Source organism: Nyctereutes procyonoides, unplaced genomic scaffold (genome assembly GCF_905146905.1).
Source record: "Nyctereutes procyonoides isolate TBG_1078 unplaced genomic scaffold, NYPRO_anot_genome, whole genome shotgun sequence".
Taxonomy (NCBI): Eukaryota; Metazoa; Chordata; class Mammalia; order Carnivora; family Canidae; genus Nyctereutes; species Nyctereutes procyonoides.
The window spans coordinates 15,260,811-15,287,725 of NW_026575132.1; the positions used below are offsets into that span (position 1 = coordinate 15,260,811).

Here is a 26,915-nt window from a genome sequence, read left to right on the forward strand (position 1 = left end):
AGTTATATCAGAATTGTAGAGTATTTTATGTGTTGACAAAATGTCAATTGACTCTACTCTAATGGATTGAATATATGCTCTTTGGTTCCCATACTTTTAGTATCTAAATAAACATAAACCTTATGTTTATGTTTATTTACAACATTTTATAATTCTTATGCTTTTTAAAAATTGAAAGTCACCCCAAATAAGAAAACATCTAAGGATGAAATATATTAAAATTCTTAATTGCATGGGAGTCCTGGATTAGAATAGGTAGGCTAAACTATGATATTATAGAATAATTAAAGTCATGCAGTAAGACTTTAAATTTTCACTTTATATTCTTTTAAGCTCTGTTCCTCTGTACTAGGGAAAACAAATTCACTTAATCATTTCCTAAAGGAACATGTCTTAGAAATTAATACTTTCTAATCTAAATATCTTGGTTTCATAGTACCTGGTGTGGCAATGACCCATTTTAGGTAGAATGGGACTCATGGGAGATATGGTGTAAGAATTTTCCTAGGGACAATGGTGTATTTCCTTTGCTGGCACAAAGGTTTTTAAAGGCATGATTATTTTCATTATTGAATGTGGAGCTCAAGTAAGGATTTGTATGACATTTCCATTCTATTCAGTTTCAGCCCCATGGCCGATCCTGGGAACAGAAGAGGGATCTACCGCCCCTTGACCCTTACCTGCGCCCTGATCATTGTGGGAATGTGCTGTGTCTCTCCTTTCTTCTGTCATAGCCAGACAGACGTGCTGGCTCTTAACCAAGCTGATCCTCAGTGCTGGGAATCTTCTTCAGTGCTTCTCCTGGAAATGTGGAAGCCTCGAATTTCTAACACTGTTTCAGGTTTCTGGGATTTTATGATCTACCTGAAGTCATCTGAGAACTTGAAGCATGGAGCACTGTTTTGGGATCTGGCCCAACTCTTCTGGGACATCTATGTGGACTGTGTCCTCTCCAGGAACCATGGCTTAGGAAGGAGGCAATTGGCTGGGAAGGAAGAAAAGATTTCAGCAGTGCATCCACAGCACACAGGGAGAAAACAAGGTGGTCAATTCTAGGTCCCATGTCTTTCAAAATGGTCAATCAAGTATGAATGTGCCCAATTGTGAGGAAGAGGGAAATGGTTTTAGGGGAATTCATTGCCACATATATTCCTCTCAGGGGTGAATTCAAGAGCACAGAAGTCATAGGAAGATAGCACTTCCTTTTGTATTTCATGGTAGTTGTCTATATCATTATATTGTCTTCATTCTCATACTTCATGTAAATACCAGCAAGGAAGAATAAAAAGACAAGTAAGGAAAAGCATGATTCCCAAAATACAACACAAAAGTATAAAGTGATTAGCCTGAATATTAGGGGTCATAACCTGTCTTTAACATGCTATGGACTTGGGAAGATTTGAATGTAAGTCTGGGGAATATTCACAACACACAAGCTTTTATCTCCTTTAAATAGAATAAAATATGGCTTCCATGTAAATGGAGGGGCTCCTTGCAATGTACCTAGCTGGTGAAATAAAAGGCAGAAAAATAGGCTGGCTTGCAGATTCACTCCTTGTTGCTTTTTGAACAAATGTCAAATATGTAATTAACTTTCAGCAAGCTGAGTGATTAATTTTTAGTAATTTGGAAATTCCGACAAATTTAGAGATTCTCAGTGGTGCGAATATTATATTCAAAATCAGTCTTCTCTGGGGGCATTAGAAGAAATATCCTTTATAGAATTAGAATTAGAGCAAATGAGCCCCTGTGAGTAAGCTGAGAAATAGATAACTTAGCTCTATTCATATTGTTTTTGTTCCTTTTTAAATGTTGTTCTAACCAATGAGCTTCCAATCCTTGCAACAAAGGCTGTTTGGGTGATAGTAACTCTTGGAATTACTTATGCAACAGTGAAAAACTGAGGCATAACTAATTTTTACATTTATATCCCTATAATTTCTCTACTGGAATAATACTTAACAGTAATAGTTCTAGATCAACCGTTTCCCAAGATATTCTAGAGCCTTTATATATGTACTTTGTTTTAACCTCAATAGCTAAAAATCCTCATGGTTTGCTGATCCATTAAACCAGATAATCCATTGCTGTTATTTATAGATAAATTTACTATTTTGGCAAGTGTTATTGTAACTTAAACCAATTTCCATTTTTAGAGGAAATATTCTTTTACCAGCTTAGCTACTAAAGAAATACAAAGTAAGTGTCTTTCAATGTTGGTTACCAATATTTAAAAAACTGTTTTAAACAGAGCCTGTTTAGACATCAGTATCAATAGAATTGGATATTTTCTTCACTTGTGGTATAGAACTCTTTATTCCATTCTTATCATATTTAGTTGTCATTCTCAAATCACTACCCATATTTATTGGGGCTTTTTAAAGGTATTTTGCACTCATTTTAAATTACTAAAGTATCTATAGACTAAATGAAAACAATAATAATTGTGTTCAGGTGAATATGAAAACAATTATATACACACATAAGGTCTTTCTCTAAAACAGCTTTCAGTTTGCTTGCTTGCAGTGTGGATATCAGAATAGTCTGAAGCTACATGTAATTTTTTGAGCATATTTAAGCATAGAATTTCTTCTTCTTTTAAAAAAATAGTAGCTTTATTTTCAGTTTTGGAAGGCACTTTCTTTTTTCTTGCTACAGAGTTGCTGTTGACTCAGCTGGTTTGCAAACTTTAGCCAGAGCGGCTATGTAGCAGGAGGGAATATTTTACTTTATTGAAGTTATTTTAATGTTTGACATAAACAGTTGTTTGCAGATCAGGAAACAAGACTTTCCATTTAGATTGTATAATCACAGTCAGAGAGGGTCTTGGGTCAAGGAGACACCATGTCTAAAAGTTAAATAGTTGCTGGAACACTGAGTTTCATCTCAAGAGGCTTGATTAAATCTCTAGTGGTTCAACTGGGCTCTGGATGTACCTGCACAGATTCTCCACTAATTTTTTCTATTGTTCATAGGGGATTAATCTACTACCAGGTTGGGATGGGGTGAGGGTAAAGAGATGTTTGTCTCTATAGTTCTTGGGGATATCAAATCACCAGAGCAGAAGGAAAGAACTAATGTGTCTACATAACTTGCAAAAAGATTTTTGTTATTTTTATACCCTCAAATTTAAATAGTTTAAATGCACTTGAGAAATGTTGCTGCGAATCATGCTTTGTTAAAAACATTAAACTCCTAAATGTATGTTAATATATATTTGTCAATATTGGGCCAACAAATAATGAAAACAAGAGATACCAAATAGCTATGTAACTTAAGTCAACTTAATTAACTTATTTAGCTCTCAGTTTCTTCATCTGAAAAAGAGGGGTGAAGAAAGAATTAGATGGCCCACAAAGTCTCTTTACATTCTCCATTCTAGTGTTCTGTGATTCTATAAAAGGGGGATTTATGGAAGGCATGTATTTAACTATGGATAGAGTCTGGAAGAGCTTTACCTCAAGGACAGCTTGAACTGGGTGATGACTTGGATACTGTAGTTGTTTCTAACAATGCTCAGCAGGAACAGAAGGCATCCAGAAAAGAGAATTCCAAAAATTCTGAGGGCTAGAGATATCATCACTTGAGGAAAGACTCAAAAGATCATTGTTATTTAGTCTAAAAAGATATGAGTCAATGACTGAATGCTGAAATATCCAGAAAGTGTGAAGATGGTGTAACCCAGCTTAACCAATGAATTACCATGGATCATGTCAAGGCAGAGAGAAATAGAGAGTTATTAATTGATTTAGGAAAAGAGTAGGCTGATTAACTTTCAAATAGGAATAATAGAGTTAAGTTTAACTCATGGTTAGTAAGAACTTCAATGCAAATAAAGGGATTTTGACATCCTTGCTTGCATCCAAAAATAATGGCCTTTTTCTGCAACAAACCTTGCTCTGCCAATGAAAAAAACAGAAAAACCTGTCTGCCTGAGACTGGCAGTTTGTATGTTCTAGGAAGATTGTGAGTCTTTGCATTGCTCATGATGAGGAAATTAAAATTTAGATTTATAATATGATGATATTTGCCGTTGGTGCCTAGCTGGCAAATGTTTGTGCTTATTTTTTAAATACTAAGCCTTAGAGAAAACAATGCTTCAGGAATATATAAAATTGGTTTTACAAATGCTTGATTTTTTACTTTACTGGTTCCAAGAAATCTCCTAGTAACATCTTCAGAAATTACTCATCTAGAAATCTATCCTGAGGAAACATTCAGAGATGTGGCCAACAATGCAGTACAAGGATCTTCCCTGGAATACTGTTTATAACAACAGAAAACTTGGAAATGATTTAAATGTAATGGTTAATTAAATTATGGTCTGGAGTGTATACGCATAAAGCTTTTTTTTCTTTTTTTTCATAAAGCTTTAACATTAAAAAATGTATAATGACCATTTTTACTTTTTTAATCAGAAAAACATCTTAGTACATACACATTCATTAACAAGGAAATGCATTTATTACAATTTACTTAATTTATGTTATTTAACTAAACTGCAAAGGACACATAAGCACAGATTTGCATACACACTCCTGCAATAAATTTATAGAGACTTTTGATAGGGACAGAAACAACGAACTTTATTTTTTATTTTTAAAGATTTGAGAGAGACAGAGAGGGTGTGAGAGTCGAGGAAGGGGCAAGGGGAGAGAATCTTCAAGCAGATTCCCTGCAGAGTGCAGAGCCCAAGGCAGGGCCCCAGCCCAGGACCCATGAGATCATGACCTGAATGGAAACCAAGTCAGATGCTCAACTCATGAGCCACCCAGGCACCCCAACAAACTTTCTTTTAAAACCAATTTATTGACATTTAAGTGACCTGAGAATAATCTGGTGCTCTAACAATGAGTTACTTTTCTCTACTTTCAGGTGCATATTCTCAGCAACTAAGAACACCTTTCCTAAAGAAGAAAGAGTTGATTGAAGGTTTGATAAGCATGCGCTTGCACAAGAGTGGGTCTAAGTTCATTGGAAAAGTGACCAGTGGCCTGGAAATAAAGAGAAAATAAATCTAACCTCAGAGCTATCTCACATCTTGGAATTAAAAAAAAAAAAGCCCACGTTTTTCTTGACTATTGATCATTTGTTTACTTGAAATGATGGGAATGTTCAGAGATAATCATCAGCCACATTCTGAGTACTTAAGGTTTCATTCTAACATGTTCCTTCAAATGGTGGCTTTAATGCCCGACCATCCCACTGTCAGAAAGAGTTAAAATAGCTTCCAAAGAGGACCAGGGGATTGGACAAATCAGATCGTTTGTATTCATTCTGATAAATTGTTCTGGGATGCTGGATATTGTTAATGAACAAAAGGGCCATACATTGAACTTGAATACACTGCATGACTTCCCAGCCATTAGACATTGCTTATGCACAGGCATAAAAGGAACTATACTTATTAATTATCACTTAATATCTGTCTCTAATACCTAAATCTTGTTTGAAAGGATATTTTTGAATACTATATAAAACAGAGAGCAAACAAAAAATGCACAAAAATAGCAAGTAAAGCATTCTTCTAATGGAAACAAAATTAATAAAAGCTCTGGACCTCAAGTAACATTACTGGAGTCTCTTTATTTCAACCTTTGATATTACCATCACTGATAATCTAAACTCTAATAAAATAGCAGTAAGTATAAGTATTTTCCAATTAGCATATTTCCTATTTTATTAAATATTAAAGTTCTGTAAGTGGTCAGTTACATTTTGCATGCAAAGCAAACAAAAAGTAAAATGAACAGCATTATAATGAAAGAATCCATTAAAAATTTTTCCCTGAAAAATGAACAGACCTGATGAGGTTCACAGCAGAGAAATCCATTGAGCAAGCATATTTGAGATCCAGACACAATGCAACTTTTTTTTATCTCTAATTACTTCATCTTTCCAATTGTTCTATCACAACCAATACTTGACAACCAGTTTGAATCTCAGATATGTTGGCAATTCACTTGCTTTTTCCAGACCTAAAGGAAGCGTCAGTAAATGTTTTTTCACTGGAGGTTGAGGGGTCTCCTTAAACTAAAAACCCCATCTAAAGGTTATCAGAAGACACAGCTGCATTTGAGAATTAACCAAGTCCTAAAAACAGGGGAAATGAGTCTGGGGAAGGAACTTGGGAAGGGGAACCAGCCTCAGCTTGGGTAGGAGAAGGGTACATTAAAAGCTGCCACATTATATTTCTACATGGACTCATGGTTCTAACTTTCATGCCACTTTCTCTAATACCTTTCATCATATTCTTAAAAAACCATCCTGTAAACTTATTATTTCTTATAAATCATGGAAGAAATGCTACTCTTGCCACTCTTGCTTATAGAAAAGCCTGCCCTTTGCTCCTCCCTCACCTGGGTAGTAGACAACAGGGCCTGCCAATTTTTTCTATAAAGGTTCAGATAGCAAATATCATATGACTATAAGCCATCTTGTCTCTGTTGAAACTAAAAATCAATTCTTCTTTTGTAGAATACAAGTCATCATAGACACTATGTGAATGAATGAGCATGGCTGTGTTCTAATAAAACTTTGTTTATGGACAATGAAATCTAAATCCATATCATTTTCAGGTGTCACAACATATTCTCCGTTTGACTCTGTCGATCATTTTTTTAAGATGTAATAACCACTCTCAACTCATAGCTTGGATAAAACAGGCAGTAAGCAGGATTTGACTTGTGGGGTGTAGCTTGCTGATCAGTGTTTTAGGGGATGCTTATTAAATTTATAAGGAACAAGTGAGATAAAGTGAGAAAGACAGAGAATAAAATTTTTAAAAATCGTAATAGGCCGAAAAGCAAATATTAGCATGAGATTGAACATGGATAACCTAGTCCTAATCCTATTAAATTGCACATCATTTTCTTCTGGAACAGTACTATAAATTACAGATCATATTAAAAGAATTGGTAGCCTCTCTAAATGCAACATGGATTGCACATCAAGGTAATATGCAAAACACTAGAATCAGAGCAATATTTATTGAGAGAAAGTACAGAGCAGAGTATAGGCTCAGAACCCAGGTTCAAATCTCAACTTCATCAACTACTGGCCATGCAACTTTTGGCAAGTTACTGATGCTCTTTGTGCCATAGTTCCCTCATAAAATGAGATCACTACTTGCTAGTTTTGTTGTGAGGATTAAATGAGTTAGTACTTATAAGGTGCCTAGAAACTAAGTGCTCTGATAGTCAAAAAATATTAGCTATTACTTAGATGTTATTAAGTTAAGCATCTATACCCCAATCATACACGCAGAGAAAGGGGGCTGGCGGGTACTTTAGCCAAAGTCATTGGATATAGGATTTTAGCAAGAAATATTCATATTTTCAAAATAAACTTATTTTGAGATAATTATTGATTCATATATAGTTATAAGAAATAATACAGAGACATCCTGTATACCTTTCATCCAGTTTCCCTCAACGTTAGTAACATCTTGCATAATTATAGTACAATAATACAACCAGGAAATTGACATTAGTACAATCCACAGAGTTTATTCAGATTTCACCAGTTTTGCATACACTCGTGTGTGTGTGTGTGTGTGTGTGTGTGTGTGTTTAGTTCTGTGTCAAGCTTGTTCTCCATCAGGAGCATCCAGATAGAAAATTTGGTCATCGATTCAATAATTTAAATAATACTTGAAGAAAACAGTTGCATGAATTCATGTAAATCACACACTTGAATATTAATATTCAAATTAAGAATAGCCCTCTGTTGGAAACTCGGCATACACAGATTTAACTTGGCCTCTTCTTTCCATTTCCTTCTACCACCCCTTCCTCCCAAGGATTTACTCTGAACTGAAGAACTAAGACACATGAGTAGGGAGATTTAAAAATAAAACTTAACTTTCTTCATGCTTCACACCAAATTACTGAGAGGTAAAAGGCTTAATTCTTTCAGTATAGATTTTGAAAACATGTTTCATTGTCATCCCAAGGAGCCTTTGAACCTGGACTCTTTATCACTTCAAGTTGGACACGGTGATCTGATCAACGAGAGCAGAGAAGGCCCTGCACACCCGCTCAGCTCCACAATACAGGTCCATGTCTACTGAAGATTGCAGGCCTGAAATCAACAAACAGACGAGTCCTTCAGAGAAAGTGCCTGTAGGTTTTTAAGCTGATCAGGTTTTTAAGCTGATCTTGCTAAAACTCTAGCACAGAAACTCTCCCTCCCCAATTCCTGATGAGAATGTCCTTTTTCTACCAGCTGGCAAATAAGATGGCTATTATTTGTCATGATTAATTGCTAATACCACTTGGTTGTGGGTTCTTAAAAGGCCTTCTTCCACGACTCAGAGCACAAATCTGAGTAGCCAGAAAGCCCACTCTAGAGCAGCGGTATTCAAATTCTGGTATATGTCAGAATCACCTGGAAAGCGTAAAAACAGATTGCTAGCTCCTACCCTAAGAGCTCTGATTCAGTATATATGATGGTTAATTTTATGCCTCAGCCTGACTGGCTACTATGCCCAGATGTTTGGTCAAACATTATTCTGGGTGTGCTGTGGGGGTGTTTCTGGATGAGATTGATATTTGAATCTACAGACCGACTACAGCGGATTGCCCTCCCTAATGTGGTCGGGCCTCATCCAATCAGCTGAAGACCTAAGTAAAGCAGAAAAGCTGAGTAAGAGAATTCCTCCTGCCTGACTGCCTTGCAGCTGCAACATCAGTTTTCCTCTGCCTTCAGATATCAACCAAAATATCTTCCTAGGTCTCCAGCCTGCCAGCTTTTGCAATGGAACCACACCCATACATTCTTCTAAGTTTCCAATTTATTGACAGTAGATCTGGGGAGTTGTCAGCCTCCATAATCACATAGCCAATTCCTGAAAATAATGTTTCTTTCCTATCTCTATATTTATATCCTATTGGTTTGGTTTCTTTGGAGATGCCTCATTGATATAGTGTATCAGGGAGGCAGTCCAAGAATTTGCATTTCTAATATGGTCCCAGGTGATTCTGATGCCATTGGTCTAGGGACCAGGCTTTGAAAATCTGTGCTGTACAGCTACTGGTGAATGCTTTCAGTAGTTCCCTATGATCTATTATAAGAGAGATAGTGTTGTAGAAAGATCTACAGTGTGGCAGTTATCAACCAAAAGTTTGATATGCATAATTTTTAGCCTAAGAATTATATTTCTAGGAAATGATGCTACAAATATATTCATATATGAGTACAAAGATGTAGATCATAAAGACACTTACCAAACCATTCTTATGGTAATAAAAAATTGGAAGCAACTTAATTATAGATCAGTAAATAAATTATGGCAATTTATACTCTGTGATATTATGCAGCATTTAAAAAATGAAATTGCTCAATGTCTGAGCTATATTGGCAAGTGAAAAAAATCAAAAGTAAGAACAATCTAACTTATGTGGAGAAAGACATCAAAATATACAGAAAAAAGTTGGAAGGAAAATTCACTAAACTGTTAACAGTCATTATCTTTGAGAAAACTGGTGACAAAGAGGGAATGAATCCATTTTTAAAAAATCCTGTACACTTAGGTATAATACTATGATGAACATGCAGTATAACATTATTTGTGTGATTAATAAAAAATAAAATTGCGGGAAATGAAAACTTGGAAAGACTTATTTTATTGGTTATATACTTTAGGTTCGTGATTTATATAATGGCTTCCTCTGGGCTGTTTTCTGCTGAACATAAGAGGAGAGGATTTGTGGCATTTTAAATGTATCTATTCTCTAATATTGTTCCAGAACTACAAGAACCTTGAATAAATAATATTTTATTGCCTGAATAAAGAAAACCTTGTCCAGAGGCAAACTTACTTTAGGATATTCTGTTTCTCAGCACACAGTGATAAAAACTTAAAATACAGCAATAAAGAAATAGGAAAGCAATAATCCATTTCATTCATAGGAAGTTTTTCTTATTATTTGGCTGTTTTCCTTTTAGCTTCAGTCTCTTGAAATGTTGAAAAAGCCAAAGATATACATTCACCTATAGCTCCTAGCACGATGCTTGGCATACACCTGAGATTCCATTTATATAGAGACTGAATTAAGGTAAAGCACAAGTGGTAGCCTCATGAGATGTTAGAAATACCTGTGCAATCGACAGTCCAAAGGAAATAAAAATGGGAAAATAATTCACTTCAATGTAATTAAAAATCTATCCGAATGAATCTCTGAATGAATCAGGGATGTGAGAGGAGGCTACCAGAATGATGGATATAGAGATTAAAAAGTATCAGGTTATCTAGTCTAGGACTACTCTGCTGGGAAATGGAAAGGCTGAGTCTGTGTCTTCCTTACAACAATAATTAATTAAGCAAACCCATATGTATTGGATATCTACTGTGTACTAAGACTTCTCCTGTGAGCTCCAGATTGTGTATGTTGATGGGTGCTCTGATATACTGGATGTTTCTCAGGAAACTCACACTTAATGTGATCAAAACAGAACTCTTGATGTGTCGCCCCCTATCTCAGGTCTCCCCATTACAATAAATATATCCCTGTTCCCGGGGGTTGGGGGGGGGCAAGCCACCACCACATCTTGCCTAGATTACAACAGGCTTTTACCTGGTCTCTTTGCTCACTTCCTTCTCCAAACCATTCTCCACGTGACACTAGAGTATCTTTTTTTTTTTTTAATGCTAGAGTATCTTAAAAATGTAATGCACCCCTTTCAAAATGAACACCCAGCATCTAGCACATAATAAGTGCTGGAGAAATATTTGTGGAATTAATAAATGAGTGAATGAATGATGAATCAATTAGAAAATTTTTTTCTACCTTCATGGAGCTTAGTTGCTGGAAGTCTGTATCTTCTTTCATTGAGAGCAAAGGCTTCTACTTTTTCATACATACTTATTTTTGAGAGAGAAACAGAGACAGAGAAAGATTCAACAAGATTTCAGTACATACCCCCAGGATCCACAGGCAATATTTGAGAAGACTACTTTCTTAAATAAGTGAGCTAAAGAGACACTGTTGCATTTCTCTCTGTTTTCCACTGCTCTTTATTTTCTTAGAATTTGTTCAAGTTCAAGCTTCATTTTCTGATTATTTATACTAATAATTTTGATGATGGTTTCACGTGGAGAAGAAAGGAACAGGAATAACCCTCCCACATCTACTCTCTGGCCTTCCCTTCTCATCCTTAAAATTGGTAAACAGGTGACCAAGAGTGATGGGAGACAAGCTGGGAAAAGGATTTCAGAGATACACAGGAAATTTCATTAACAAATGGGCTGGAAATAATTTAATGAGAAACTAAAACTAGACAATTATGTCTTTTTGTGTGTGTGTGTGTCACCACAGAAGAAAATAGTGTTAGACACTTTCAAGTTGACTTCTTTTCCTGCAAGGAAAGCAAATTGTTTGCTACTGATTTGCAACCCAACATTTGGAATTCAAAGAGGTTTGGGGAACCTCTCCTACATACTTTCTATTAAACTCTCATAGTCTCATGAAATCCTGTTTTCCTAGCCTGATACTGAATGACTCTGTTCAGTAGATGTCTACAACGGCCTACATACTGACCATTAGGCTTGTTATTTTGGTCTAATTAAGCTTTTAATGTAAAGTTCATCTTAATGTCCAAAATGGATTGACTCTTAGCAAAACCCCCATTAGAAAGGATAGTCAGCTACAGTGAGACAGAGAAACCAATGAGACCCTGTGAAGGAAAATGCTTGTTTTTCTTTTCCCCCTTTGCTTCTTTTCCGGCTTCTCTTCTTGCTAGGATCTGAACCCCCACCCTATACATGCCTTATGATATGTCCTCCTTGTAAGGGACAAAGAGATAATGAAATCTTTAGGGTCTTCCAGCACAATCAATGGTATCTAAGGAATGACAGGGCAAAGCCATCATGTGCTTATTCCAGACCACTGATGCTAGATATCTTGATGCCAAGACATCCTGGCTCCAGGGAATTAAGTACCTTATAATGGACACCTAGACCCTATCCTTGTTCTGACCAGTTCCTGCATGCCTGAGAGGACATATGCAACAGATCACAAATGCCATTAAAAAGCCCAGAACCCAAGCAAAGATAAGACTCCCTTTTTTCCTTTTTGAGTCCGCTGGATACTCTATCTATCTCTCTATATATCTTCAATAAACTCTGCTTTTGCCTCCTGGTAGCTCGCACTTGATTTCCATCTTGGGTGAATCAAAGGACTCTCTTGGCTCGTCCTGTGGGACACCTTTAGGTCGTCAGACCCAGCCTGCCTAAATCACTAGGATGATCACAACACTGGCTGACTATGTTGACACTGAGTAAATCTTAGCATGTTTATAATAGTGGAAATTTCTAGTTTTCCAAATGATTCTCAAATTAAAGAAAAAAAAAACTGGAGCAGTAAAATGACCAAAAACTTCCAGCTTTTTTCTGAAGCATCCACAACAGAGAAATAAAACAAAGGTAACCAATACCCTAATTTAGTTTATTTGTCTTCCCACATCTTCATCAGTGTGGCTCTGATTAGGTTTGGTGTAATTTTGGTAAGCATGCATAGATTATGCATAAATTATGGAGTATACTTTTATAATCAATATTCCCAATGGTTAAGTAGAATCCTATTCAAAACTAGACTGAACAAAGATATACTTAGAAGTATTTGAATGAGGAGTGACAGTGCTTAAATGCAAATAGTCATGGAGATTAACATAGATCCTATGCTTAAAAGCATTGAGGAGGGGTGCCTGGGTGGCTCAGCCAGTTAAGCATCTGCCGTCAGCTCAAGTCATGATCCCAGGGTCCTGGGATTGAACCCTGAGCCAGGGTTCTGGGATAGAGCCCCAAGCCCGGAAACCCCACAGTGGGCTCCCTGCTAATCAGGAAGTCTGCTTCTCCCACTCCCTGCCCCTGCTCATGCTCTCTCATTCAGTCTCTCTCAAATCAGTAAATAAAATCTTTTTTTTTTAAAAAAAAGCATTATAGAAACAAGGCTGATATAAGAGAAATAAGACTGGAAATTTAAATCTTATCAATTAGCATTTGCTGAGTCATCACAAAGTATACACTACTATAATAACAAAAAGGGAAAGTATGAACCTTCTTGCTAACATCATAAGCACTTTTGTATGATAATGCATACTTCAGCAGAAGCATTTCAACAGTTTTATTTAAATTTTAAGTGGAAGATTTAAAGTGGAAATTAAGTAATTTTGGGGGACTTATTCTTTGCATCTTCTACAAGATTGGACAATACTAATTGCATCTTTATACATTATGGCATCATCTAAATGTAGAAATAAGCTTTACCCTTTCATGATTTTCCTTTTAATAATATATTCATGTGTGTATATATAGATATATATTTTTATATATAGATTTTAATAAGGTAATTTAAAATATGTATGAATATTTTGGTTTCAGGTATCCAGCTGCATAAGTGTTAGAACAATGTCTTCCCAATGTAAGTAGTAGACCTAGCTTATTAGCAATCTGTAATGTGCAACATAGTCTACTAGATTTGTGAGTGTGGCAAGGGATCAGCAGCTTTTATAAGCTCAGCTGGAGAGACAAATTGAAAAATAAAAATGAAGATGTTAAAGACTAAAAGATTTTTCCAGAATAAAAGTCAAATTTTTATGTGAAATTTTCCTAAGAACTTCAAGTAGATGTTGACTTTGCTTTGAGTACTCATCATGACCTCAAAGAAGTTAAGATAGAAACATGGTGGGTGGAATCTTGTGTCAGTCTCAGAATCAGGCACAAGGAGTTCCCATCCTGTCTTTGTCTCAGGCAGTTTGAGCATGCTTCTGGCATCTTTGTGATCTTGTCTTCTCTATTACAAGGATTGTAACTCCAACTCTTCACAGTAGAGATTTTTAGAATCACCAAATAATTACGTCATTGACTCAGCTCTGCCAACTTTAATATATGACTGACGTTATGATGTCCTGATTTTACAGCTCCTCAACTGTTATGGGCTGCATTGTGTTTCCCTCCCTAAATTCACATGTGGAAGTCCTCTCCCCCATACCTCAGAATGTGAATATATTTGGAATAGATTCTTTTAAAAGTTAATTAAATTAAAATGAAGTGCTGTGGGTGGGTCCTAATCCAATGTGAATAGTTCTATAAAATGAGCAAATTTAATCGCTTCTCAGCTTTTTGGCTAAGATCAAGTGTAAAAAGAGCAAATTTGGATAGGGGAAGCCACAGAGGGACATTTTGATCTCAGACTTCTAGCCTTCAGGAGAAAATTAATGAGAAAATGTGAGAAAGTTTATTTGTGATGTTTAAGCTACCTAACCTATAGTAGGTACTTTGTTACATCAGCTCTAGAAAACTCATCTGTCAATTCAGAAATATTTTGAGAAGGCTTCTAATTCAGAACTACATGAGAATGTTATTCTTTGTTTTATTGCAAATCTCTAGATGATCCCTTGAACATAAAAGATCTTAAGCTTCTAAAAGACATGGATATAGGCATATAGATATATAAAGGTAACAAAACACTGTAAGACAATGTCAGTCCAAAACAGAAGAAATAACTATAGCTTAAAAATATTTTTAAAAAGAGCCTTCAGAATTTATCAATGAGCCCTAACTTATGAAGAATATGGTGATGATAATGATGGTAGAAACTTACATTACATTATAGAAACTTAATCATTAAAAAAAGAAACTTAATCAATGATCCTCTAGGAAGAGCATCATTTATTATCCTCTTTTTAAGTGGTAGTATCAGGTTGCTCAGTTATATCTGTAGTAGTACTATTGATCATAACTGCAATAACAAAATTATCTAATATTTGTTATTTATATTTTATAATTTAGAATTTCATAACGTAAATGCTATATAATTTAGATTTCACATAAATACTTGTTTTTTAAGTCTTTTAGCTTTGACATCTCATTTTTATTTTTTGTTTTTGTTTCTCCAATTCAGCTTATAATAGCTGCTGATTTTTAAAATATTTGTAGTTACTTACTATTCTTGAAAGCTTGGATTGTGCCAGGTGCTATAGTAAACTCTCTTATGGTCTATCACATTTAATGCTCACAAAAACCCTGTGAATCGGGCATGGCTCTACATCTATTCAGAGATGGCTACTTATGTCCAAAAGGTTCACAACTCTGACTGTTACTCACTAGATGAATTGTAGCTGTTGGGATAATGCTATAAAATCAAGTATTTAGGGGCATTTGGGGCTGACCCCTGTGTAGGGCTCTGTGCTCACCAGGCAGTCAGCTTGAGGGTCCTCTCTTTCTCTCCCTCCTTCTGCCCCTTCCCCACCTAAAAAATCAAGGTTTAAATGGCAGCCTGAATCCCAGGCCATCACTCTCTCCATTGATTGGGAAAATCTTACCTGGTGACATTTCTAGAGTGAAGGCATCTGTAAGTTTTGACAATAGTTCTTGCAGTTCCTCTCCCTCTAGCTCATCCTTTCCCTGCTGGATGTTAACCATGTCTTTCATTTCTGTTGCCAGAGCAGGACCATTGATTTCAGCAGGAACAATTTGGGGAGTGTCTTGCAGCAGTCCTCCCTGGGAACCCGGAGGGGAGCTAAAGACTTCCTTTGAGGTCTTTTGTACTTGGCTTTGTGCCCTGGTGCTTTGTGTTGACTTCAGCTGCAAAACCACCTCCAGTGATTCTGAGTTTGGTAGACCATGCTCTGCATTTGGTAGACTTTGGTGACTTCTGTCATTCATGGTTGGGTAAGCAAGAGGTTCCCATTCTGAATGATCCTCAGTGGCATTCAAGACCTGTGAAGAATCTCCTCCCCTCCGAAACCTTCCACCCTTTCCATGGTCACCCTTGGAAATCATATTTTGACAGGAAGAAGATGAAGGATGGAGTGGCTGTAACACTGCCTGGATAAAGAAAACTTTATGAAGAAATCAACATTTATCTTACCTTTTTTCATAAATGCATTAAGTTTCCATCTTCTAGTAGGAGATTTTAATGCAAGATTTTTTTCCTTCTCCTTTCTAAATCCATTATTATTGACTTTGTTTTATGCTGTGAATTCAATGTCCATATAAAACTATCCACAAAAGGTACAACAGCTCAGATTCTAAAATATCACAGGGAGTAATCATGAGGAATCTGGGGAAATTCTAGGTCCTAAAGGTTCAAGTTCTAAAAATATCACAAGGCATTTCTGAGAACATCAGCATATATTGAATTGGTAGCTAAATTGTATTACAATAAACATGTTCATAATGATCCACTTAGGTAGGTATGTTGGAGGGTGGCTTTTATAATAATTCATAGGTATAAAGTCTAGGGGGTATGATCCCCACAAAGCACAATTCCTGAAGCGTGGTCCACAGACTCCTGGAAATCCCTAAGACCTTTTTAGAGGTCTGCAAGGTCACAATCATTTTCGCAATGATACTTAGATGTTATTCGTCTGCTCACTGTGTTGACATTTGTCTGGATTGGGACAAAGTCAAAAATAAGTAAGGCTAAAGCTATTGGTGCCTTAGTATAAATCAAGGCAGCACCGGACAGGGCTAGTAGCCATGGTATTCTCTACCATCATGTCCTCGCAGCTCAAAGCACCAACCAAGCAAAGGATAACAAAAAACAGTTCCACTTAAGAATATCCTTGATGGTGTAACAAAAACTCTTAATTTGCCTAATTATAACATATCTTTTCAATATTGTGTATCATGAAAGGGGAGGTGTGTAAAGTACTTCTAATGTCATTGAAACAGAAAAGTTGCCTTTTGCGTGAAAGAACCACTTGCAGAATGTTATTCAGACGTGGTTGTTTGGCAAATATTTTCTCAAAAATGAGTGAAGTGAGACTGTCACAGTGAGGAAAAAATTAACGATATGTATTGCCAATTTTAACAGTTGAGCTTTTGACCAAACATCAGAATTTTTTAAAACTTGCATCCACTACCATGTACATAGTCTTAAAGACTTACCCAATGAGGTTAATGGTGATATTAATGAATGTGATTTTTGCGGGGGGATGGATATTTTATAATGAGCTTTAGGAAGTCTGGCATAGCTCAGTGAACTTCCAAATTACGGTGTATCATGTTGCAAAATCATGCAGGGATAGAAGATCCAAAGAGCACAACAGAACATTGTATTTTAATGAAACAGAGTGTGAGGTAGATACGATGTCAGATACAATGCTGCAACTACCTTTTAAGGAATAAGCACCTATGTTTTGGTGTAGTACCAAAAAAAAAAAAAAAGATGCCACTCTTCTTTTTTTTTTAGAAATATATACTCACTGGGGCAGCCCGGGTGGCCCAGCGGTTTAGTGCCGCCTTCAGTCCAGGGCCTGATCCTGGAGACCCAGGATCAAGTCCCGCGTCAGGCTTCCTGCATGGAACCTACTTCTCTCTCTGCCTGTGTCTCTGCCTCTTTCTCTCTCTCTCTCTCCTTCTCTGTGTGTCTCTCATGAATAAATAAAATATTTTTTAAAATATATATATATATAGTTACTGTTTAAAATTGTTTCATATATAGTGGGTTGATTCCATATTTAAATTAATAAACTTTTGAGCCTCTTCTCACTTTTAATTTTGACCATGGTAAAGAGGAATAGATATAAACTTCAAAAGCTCCTTGGGATCCTCAAAATTTTTTAAGAATATAAAAAAGGATGTAGAGACCAAGAGGCTAAGAATCAATGCTATAAAGGACTGCTTGGCTCTAGATCTATAGTTTCTTTTTTTTTTTTTTAAAGATTTCTGTATGTATTCATGAGAGACACACACACACAGAGGCAGAGACATAGGCAGAGGGAGAAGCAGGCTCCTCAGAAGCCCGAAGTAGTACTCGATCCTGGATCCCGGGATCATGACCTGAGCCAAGGCAGCTGCCCAAGGGCTGAGCCACCCAGTCATCCCACAGATCTATAGTTTCTAAATGGCACCGAATCTGTGCCATCAATTCTCCTAACAGCGCTGCCTTCAGGAAGGGGAAGGGTATAGTTTGCAGGATGAAAGGGAGACGTGAAGAGGGTAAGGAGAGAAGAGGGAAAGAGAAGAGGCTGATGTATGTGAGACGAGAAGCTTCAGGTTGAAGTCCTCTCACAGCCAGAGGATTTGCGGTCAGATTTCTGGATGGCCCAGGTGGCCAGGGTCCCCCACATTTCATACCTGGAGATCCTGCCCCATCTGCTGTAGCTGGGTCCACAGGCTCTCCTGGTTGGCTGTGAGTTTGTGAATCTTTGTTTCAAATCTGCAACTCTTTTCTTCCTGGGAGGCATATATGGCTCGCAACTTGTCTTTGTATTGGCTTAACTGTTTTTTAAGGAATCTGCAAAGAGGACAGCTTTGAATGAGTTGGAAGGACAAGACGCCAGCACACTAACTGGAGCCCTAGCGAGATGTGCTGTGAGTCCTTTCTGTGGGAGAAGATGCTGGAGAAGCCTGGGCCTCCGCTATTATTTAACATTGATCAACACTGCTTGACCGTTCACTGGGCACCGCTGCCCTTCATGTCTCTTACGTATATGATTCCACCAAGAACTTCATTGGCATTAGAGGTGTTCCAGAAAACTCATCATGCGTGTTTTGGATTACCTTCACTAGCGACTTAAATTTGAATATTGACTTTATTTATTATCTTTTTGTCTGGAATCGCTCCATTTAGAATGACGGGATACATGTCATGACTAAACACCTAACTCCTGACCAGGATAGGAAAGGAACAATGAGGTGGGCAGTACATGAATTGTGAGTCTATTTTGGCTTCTCTTCCTAAGTCTAGTTGTTTATTGGTTTAAGAATGAACCAAGAGGTCAGAGCAATTCTTTTAAAACACAAATTTAAAAAAAACTCAGCCAACCAACCAACTAAATAAAAATAAATAAAAAATAGAACATAAAGCAAATATAAATAAATATAATAAAACATAAACCCGACCATGTCACTCTGCTGCTCAAAACTCTCCAACGGTCTCCCACCTTGTGTAGAATTAGCCAAAGTTCTTCAGAGGCAGACGTGGCCCAACAGTTGGCCAAGACTCTCTTTCCTCTTTCACTTGCTCTCTACCTCCTCTTGCTCACTCACTGCCCTGCAGCCACACAGAGAGCTGTTGGCTACTTTGAACACACCAGGCCTGTCCTCCCCTGAGTGTCTGCTTTTTTGGCACCTCTGCCTGAAACGTTCCTTCCCCAGGTTGTTGCTCTCCTTACCTCTCACATCCTTCAAGTCGTCTCACACCATCATATTTTCTTTTTGTTTATTTTTAAAAGGTTTTATTTATTTATCCATGAGAGACAGAGAGAGAGAGAGACAGAGGGAGAAGCGGGCTCCATGTAGGGAGCCCAATGTGGGTCTCGATCCCAGGACCCTGGGATCATCACTTTAGACAAAGGCAGACACTCAACCACTGAGCCACGGAGGCCCCCACACTATCTTATTTTCAATGAGGCCATCTCTGATTGCTCTACTTGAAACTGCAAACCAGGACCCCCAACCTCGCCTACTTTGTTTTAGTCTCCATGGCTTTTTGCCATGTCTAATTGCTACAGAGTTTGATATGATCTGAGATTTTGGATTTGGTCTCCAGCCTTCAAACCTCTGGACAGTCACATTATATGACATATGACATATGACATATTTTACTTAGTATTTTACTTACATGTTACTTACTCTATCACTTAATAATGGCTTATTGCCTCTTTATTCTGGCAACTTTTTCCTTCTATTTTGCCTGTTGCCAAATGCCCTCAGGCCCAGGCCTAAAATAGTCCTTGTTATAGAGTATGCATACAATTAAAATTGGCTGAGTAAACTGTTACTTATGCTTTAGTCAGTGTGGTTAGCATATTTGTGGATTTGTGGAAATTAGGTTGTTGGTGGGAAATGCAACAAGATTTATCAGTATTAGAACCTTTGAAATTCCTCCACTGAAAGTGACGGTTGCTTCAGGGACTATTGACATTTTAACAAGATGAAGGCTCCCACCCCAAAAGCCCCGATGTCTTCCCAAAGTCTTGCAGTTTTCAGTGTACAAGCCTTTCTCCTCCTTGGTGCAGTCTCATTATTTTGTTCTTTTTGATGCTACTGAGAATGGAGTCATTTTCGTAATTTCCTTTCTGAGTGTTCATTGTTGGCACACAGAAAGGCTACCAGTCTTTCTGTGTTCATTTTGTGTCCCCAAGTGATGTCCCTCATTAGCTCTAACAGTTCTGGTGGAGCCTCTAGGGTTTCCTGTTTCTAGAACCGTGTCTTCTGCAAATAGGGACAGTTTGACTTTCCCCTTACATGTGTGGATGCCTTTTCTTTTCCTTGTCTGTTTCCTACCATAGGACTTCCAGGGCTAAGAGGGGACTTCCTTGTCTTGTTGCTGCTCTTAGGGGAGATGATTTCAGGTCTTCATCACAGAGTACGATGTCAGCTCCAGGCCTTCCTACATGGACTTTATTCTGTTGATGGATATTTCCTCAAAACCCAGTATGTTTTTTATGTTGTGTTTTTTCAAATGCTTTTTCTGCCACTATTGAGATGACCATAGAGTTTTTGTCCTTTCTCTTGTCGATGTGATGGATCACGCTGACTGATTGCCAGAGAGGAAGCGGGTGGGAGATGGGCAAAATAGATGAATATTAGGAGATATAAGCATGTGGTTCTCAAATATATAAGCCACAGAAATTGAGAAAGTACAGCCTAGACAATGGAGTCAGTACTACTGTAACTTTGTATGGGAACAGAAGGTGACTACACTTCTCATGGAGAGAGCTGAGTAATGTACAAAAATGGAGTCACTAAGTTGTAGCCCTGTAACTAGTGTAACATTGTATGTTGACTATACTTCAATAAATATTTATTAAACCCTATTAATATTATAGGGTTTTCTGATAGAAAAAAAAAGAACCTTTGAAATTCCTAAATCACTTTTGAAGAGGTCTTGGAATTTAGTTTGGGCTCCCACCCAAAGTGGGCATCTCTGAAGGAGAGCCCACAAACTTCCAGGCAGTCATACTCAAGTGAAATGAGAGTCTGACTCTAAAATCCTTGATCATAATTGCAGTTTCAAATATATCTTTATGATGGATTTTTCAGAAAGGAGTCAGCCCAGGGATTCGATAGCAGACTGCAAAGATATATTCTCAGATAGTTTTCAAGACAGTGTTGTGCTTATCATGACCACCAGTGATGTATCAGTTTCTTTTTCCCATGCTGTCCCCCAACCTTAATATAATTGGCCAGATGATTTATTTATGTCATGCTTAACTACTCAAATAGAGCCCAAGCCCCCTTTTACCACCCTATCAGGCTTAAAATTTCTCTGTTTAAGGAATTTCTTCTAAAAAAAAAAAAAAGCATGGTGTTATCTTTGCAGAGATTGTTCCCATAAAAGCAAAGGGAAATGCTTTTGGTTTGTCTCTGCTGTCAGTGTTTGTGCAGTCACACGTGGGGCCCACCTTCTTTCCTTCTGGAGCGCATTAATGGACTCATGAGTTCTCCACGGGACATTCCTGATGCTGACCACAGTCTAAAGCAAGAAATACAGAAAATAAGGCTTTGGCTTTTGATGTGAATTTAAGCCACATTCCTAAAAATTCACCATAGGACCATGATAATTCCATATATAAATTACATATGTAATATATATTAGTTACATATATATTATTTATATAATACAATATTTCAAAAAGTGAGTAGTGTTTGGATTTAGGCTCAGATAGAAGGATGCAGATGTTCACATGCTCACGATACAGTTTCATGATCTCATTTCTACATGACGCTCTTCTTTAAAAGGATTTCAACATAAACAAGATTTTTAGGTTTAAAAACTAAGTTACAATGTCCTTTGCCTGAGTTAGGTTGCTGCCCCGAAAACCTCCCTCCCCAAAGGCATCTATGAAAAGCAGCAGGATCACTTTCTTCTCCTTGGTTCAAGAAATCTTTCCCTTCGGGGTGCCTGGATGGCTCAGTCGGTTGAGCTTCCACCTTTGGCTCAGGTCTTGATCCCAGGGCCCTGGGACTGAGCCCGCTATCAAACCCCGTGTCAGGCTCCCTGATCAATGGGGAATCTGTTTCTCCCTCTCCCTCTGCTCCTCTCCCTGCTTGTGCACTCTTTCTCTCTCAAATAAATAAATAAATACAATCTTTCCCCCCCCCTTTTTTAAAGAAATCTTTCCCTTCTGTCCACCACCTTCTACTTAAACTTTCTCAGCTTTCCATTGCTTTCCACGTGGATGTGTACTGAGAGTCATGGCTTCTCTTTGAATTCAGCAAGGCTCTTTAAATCAATAGTGATCAGCTCAGCTCTCACTTAGGGTTTTCCCACTGAACCTTGCCTCTCCTCATATCACGTTCTGTTCCCTACATGGCACCCTAGTGCAAGTCCTGACCTGACCCAGTCTGGCCCAGCTCCTGGGGCACCGTGTACTGGCCCTTGGCTCCCACATGTCTGAATAGGAGATTGGATCTCATTACTCTACATTTATAAGCAGCTGCGGCTACACTCTGTGGCCTTATCTCCTTCCTGCAAAAGATCTTAAGAGGGGCTGGCCACCTTGGAAACATTCGCCTGCAGGAACAGCCTGAAAAAGGAAGAGGGAAGGGCAGGAAGAAGAAGGTGAACTACAAAGTCACACTCGGTGTGTGTGAGTGTGTGTGTGTGTGTGTGTGTGTCCTCTGTGGCCCTTTGGAATTACCTGGGCCTGCCTGCCTCTTCACTCAAATGCTCAAACAGCTTCCAATGCCTAGCATAGTCTTTGAATGAGTGAACTTTTTTTTTATTTATTTAAATTCAATTAATTGAGATGCCTGGGTGGCTCAGTGGTTGAGCATCTACCTTCAGTATGGGTGTGATCCCGGGGTCCTGCGATCGAGTCCCACATTGGGCTCCTGCGAGGAGCCTGCTTCTCCCTCTGTCTGTGTCTCTACCTATCTCTCTCTGTGTCTCATGAATAAATAAATAAAATCTTTGAAAAGCCCTCAATTAATTAATATATAATGTATTATTGGTTTCCGGGGTAGAGGTCAGTGATTCATCAGGCTTATTTAACACTCAGTGCTCATTATACCATATGCCCTCCTTAATGTCCATCACCCAGTTATTCATAGGAAACAAACTGAGGATTGCTGGAAGGGATGGGGTAACTGGGTGATAAATATTATATTATTATGTGGCACCTATTGTTCTGCAGTTGAGAAGCATTTCAGGTTAGACGTATGGGCCTGCCTGGTGCATCCATATAATAGGTCCTATGGTTCATTTTGTCATTTTCAAATGAAGGATGTTAGGCTGTTTCCAGTTTTTCAAAAGTATAGGCAATGCTACAGTGGACAAAGTTGTACATGCCTCCTTAAGCATGAATGTGTGTGCAAGGTTCTCAGGTGTCAAGTTTATTTTTTTTAAGATTTTATTTATTTATTCATAAGAGACACACACAGAAAGAGAGAGAGAGAGAGAGGTAGAGACACAGGCAGAGGGAGAAGCAGGTTCCATGGAGGGAGCCCAACGTGGGACTCGATCCGGGGACTCCAGGATCAGGCTCTGGACTGAAGGCAGGCGCTAAACGCGGAGCCACCCAGGGATCCCCAGGTGTCAAGTTTAATAGATACTAGCCGTTTGCCCAGTTTGGGCATACACACGCACACATACACATATATGAAAATGCACAGATACATCTCAAAGCAATGCGAAGATCTCCCCCAAACAGATTACCTCCGAGGAAGTAGGATCCCGACCTGGGTTGGGAATCACTGTTGAAAAGACTTTTTACCTTTACCTGCAACATTTTAACTTTTTAAAAGGCAAACAGATTCAGGTCTTATTTGCATAATTAAAAATGTTTTTTTTTAAATCAAAGGAAGAAATGTACTGCATGAATAAGATAGGTGTAGCAACTAACAAACACCAAAGAAGTGAGATAGAATGAAAGGAGAGTGGGGTAAAGGAGAGAAACCCAAACAGCAGAACCTCTGTTAAATTTCCTCCTTGGAAAAGTAGAAATGTTAAGGTGGAAAAATGGGTGAATTGTGGAAAGGTTTTTCTTCCTCTTTTATTGGAAGCAGGACCTTGAGAAACTAAGGTGGATTGGAGCCCCTGCAAGCTCCGCGTTCCTCCCGGTGCCCACCAGGGGGCGTGCGAGGTCCGCGGGCGGGCGCTGCGGGTTAGCGCGCGCTGGCCCCGGGGTGCAGGGGTGCAGGGGTGCGCGGGGGTGCGCAGGGGTGGGGTGTTGGCAGGACCCAGCTCCTCTCACGCTTCTCCCCAGCACCGATGCAGCATGAGATCTCTACTTTTTCTTGGAGGATTGAAAAGCATTACAGCTACTATTTGGAAGACCTTGCTTAGGATCAGAATGTACTGATTACCCTGATTGGGGGGAAGGCCTGCAAGTGCAGTTGCACCCCCGAGGGCAAATAAAGAACCGATGGAAAAGGTGATGAAGTATTTGCAGATCACACACACACACACAGACACACACACAGACCCAAGATGGCATTTCTAATTCCTCTGATGGAAAAATTCCATTGAGATTTTTTTGTTACATTTTTTCCTCTCCCTTCTCTCTCCTCTCTTCCCTTCCAAATTCCCTAGCATTTTCCTTATGTGTGGATGTGCTGGTTTTCCTTCTGTCCCCCCTAGTTTTGAATACCATCACGTTGTGTGATACTCAGTCGCCATTGTAAGGCCCCTATGGGCAGAAGGAATCTTTATCTGTAAGTTATATGGGCACATTTTGGGGCAGAGACTTCGTATCTATGGACACTGGAGTCTTTAAAGACATCAAAGTTGAATGCAGCTCACCTTTAGGACGTAGACTTAGCAACAGTTCCCTCAAAACTGAACTTTGTCTACTAAGTGGACAATCCAGGTCAGTGGCTGCAAAGGGGTCTTATACTGTTGGGGTGACAACTGCCCACTTTGGGAGCAATGGGTAAGAGAAAATTCATGTTGCTCAGGTATATGTAAATGAGGATAGGTTTTGTGTCTTCTTAAGGGTATTAATATTGAGGCTTCTAAAACATGCCACAGAGAACGATACAAATTACGTTACAATTATTTGTGTGTACCACTTGTACCCATTAATTCATAGTTTTTTTTTTAAGCTGGAGAGAATATTTACAATGAACTTCTTGCTTGCAAACATCAGATTAACCTTATACATGCTACTCTTTAGGAAAAACTACATATGCAATTAATTGTCCGTGTTAAATAGGCCAAAGACTGACCAGTAGTTATGTATTTTGAGAATGTAGATTTTCTTAACAAATATTGACTTGATCCTTCAGATAGAAATGTGACTTTATTCTTTTGAGGTTAAAGTTGAGCATATTTGAGTTGAATTAGAGTAGAATGGGAAGATTTGAAAAAGAAATAAAATGACAAGTTTAAAATACCTTACTTAACCTGAAACTTTGAAATCTTGTTGAAGTAAATAATGTTCTCAAGAAAATTAAATTATCAAAGTTACCTGAAGAAAACATTAATAGACTTAATTTTGAAGAAAGAAAAATTTGTCTACATATTATAAAGGCTTCAGTGTACTAGGGTTTTACTCTTACATTCCGGCAATTGTTAAGAAATAAACAGTTCTGGGGCTCCTGGGTGGCTCAGTCAGTTGAGCGTCCCATTCTTGATTTCAGCTCAGGTCATGATCTCAGGGTCCTGGGATCCAACCTAGCATTGGACTCTGTGCTCAGCGGGGAGTCTGGTTGTGGATTTTCTCTCTCTTCCTCTCCCTTTGTTCCTCCCCTTGCTTGTGCGCTCTCTCTCTCTCTTTCTATCTAAAATAAGTAATAAATCTGTTTAAAAGATAAAATAAATAATAAAATAAATAATTCTTATCTTAGACAAATTGCTTCAAACATAAGATGAAAAATGACGAGCTTCTGAACTGACCACTAGAACTCAAATGCTCAGAACTGACAAAGACAGCATTGAGAAAGAGACAGAAAGAGAGACTATTTTGACTCATAAATGTTGCAATTCTAAATAAAAAAATAAGTAAAACAAATTTAATTTATATTTAAAGGATAGTCCACTATGAACAAATACAGCTTTTAGTTTCAGCAAAGACAGGAATGTTTACTCTCAGGGACTACTTATGCAATGCTTCCAATAAGAGAAAACATGGATCATTTCAAATGAGGCTAAAAAAGAGATTTAAAATAAATTCAAAATCACTTCTGATTGCCTATCTCCATAAAAAAACATAAAAGGAATAGGAAAAGAAAATGACTTCCGTCACATTAAAAGGAATTTCAATCCAACAACTAACACCATCATATTTAATGGAGAAGCATGAGAGAAATGCCCTCATGAAATCTCCCTTTAAAGTAAAAGAAATTGTTCCATCATCTCTTGCATTATTTAGTATTGTTCTGGAAGATCTGGGTTCTCTCAGGAATGAAGACATGCAGTAGACATGAGAGGTTTAAATACTGGAAAGAAAGAGACCAAAATGTCTCCCCTTCCCCCAGATTGTATGATTGTTTACTTAGAAGCGAGAAATTCAAACTAAACCAGTATTTGAAATTATCAAGAGAGTTCAGAAGGGTTTCTTTTTATAAGAAAATGATTTAAAAAATCCGTAACTTTCCAGTATACCATCATCAATAATTAAGAAAAAGGTACAATGGGAAAGGTGTTTATTCAAAATAAGAACAAGAAGCATGAAAGAGCCAAGTGCCCTCAGTGAGAAACCTAGAATGATAAGAAGTAAGCTACATAACAACCATTACTGACAGACATTTGCACCACAAAATACAGGTTTAATGCAACTCAAGCCAAAAGAATAAGATTAATTTGGCATTTTAGAAATGATTTTAAAGTTCTTCTAGAAGAACAATTGTTTAACAATAGCTAACACTTAAAAAATAAAAAATAACAATGATGCCAGCAAAGTATCAGAAGAAGAAGCCCTAGACCCTCCCATCCACTGCGCCTCCACCAGACACACTGATTAAACCTCACTTCAGTTCTGCCTCTGTCTGGGGAAGTTAGGGAAAGAGTGGGCTA

General features: G+C 37.9%; 2 protein-coding genes across 2 annotated transcripts in view; one reads left to right on the forward strand and one right to left on the reverse strand.

The window, feature by feature from the left end:
- The first annotated feature begins 630 nt into the window (after window positions 1-630).
- FAM237A (family with sequence similarity 237 member A) lies at window positions 631-5,015 on the forward strand. Its single transcript, XM_055345202.1, has 2 exons — window positions 631-1,042; window positions 4,876-5,015. Exons 1-2 carry the CDS (start codon window positions 631-633, stop codon window positions 5,013-5,015), a joined length of 552 nt encoding a protein of 183 aa, XP_055201177.1.
- Window positions 5,016-7,978: 2,963 nt separating this feature from the next.
- Window positions 7,979-26,915, reverse strand: part of DYTN (dystrotelin) — a 49,802-nt gene continuing 30,865 nt past the window's right edge. Inside the window, exons 10-12 of the mRNA XM_055345072.1 lie at window positions 18,086-18,245; window positions 15,325-15,829; window positions 7,979-8,082 (exon numbers count right to left, since the gene is read on the reverse strand). Of these exons, the coding sequence (XP_055201047.1) occupies window positions 7,979-8,082; window positions 15,325-15,829; window positions 18,086-18,245 (769 nt within the window). The remainder of the gene's footprint in view (window positions 8,083-15,324; window positions 15,830-18,085; window positions 18,246-26,915) is intronic.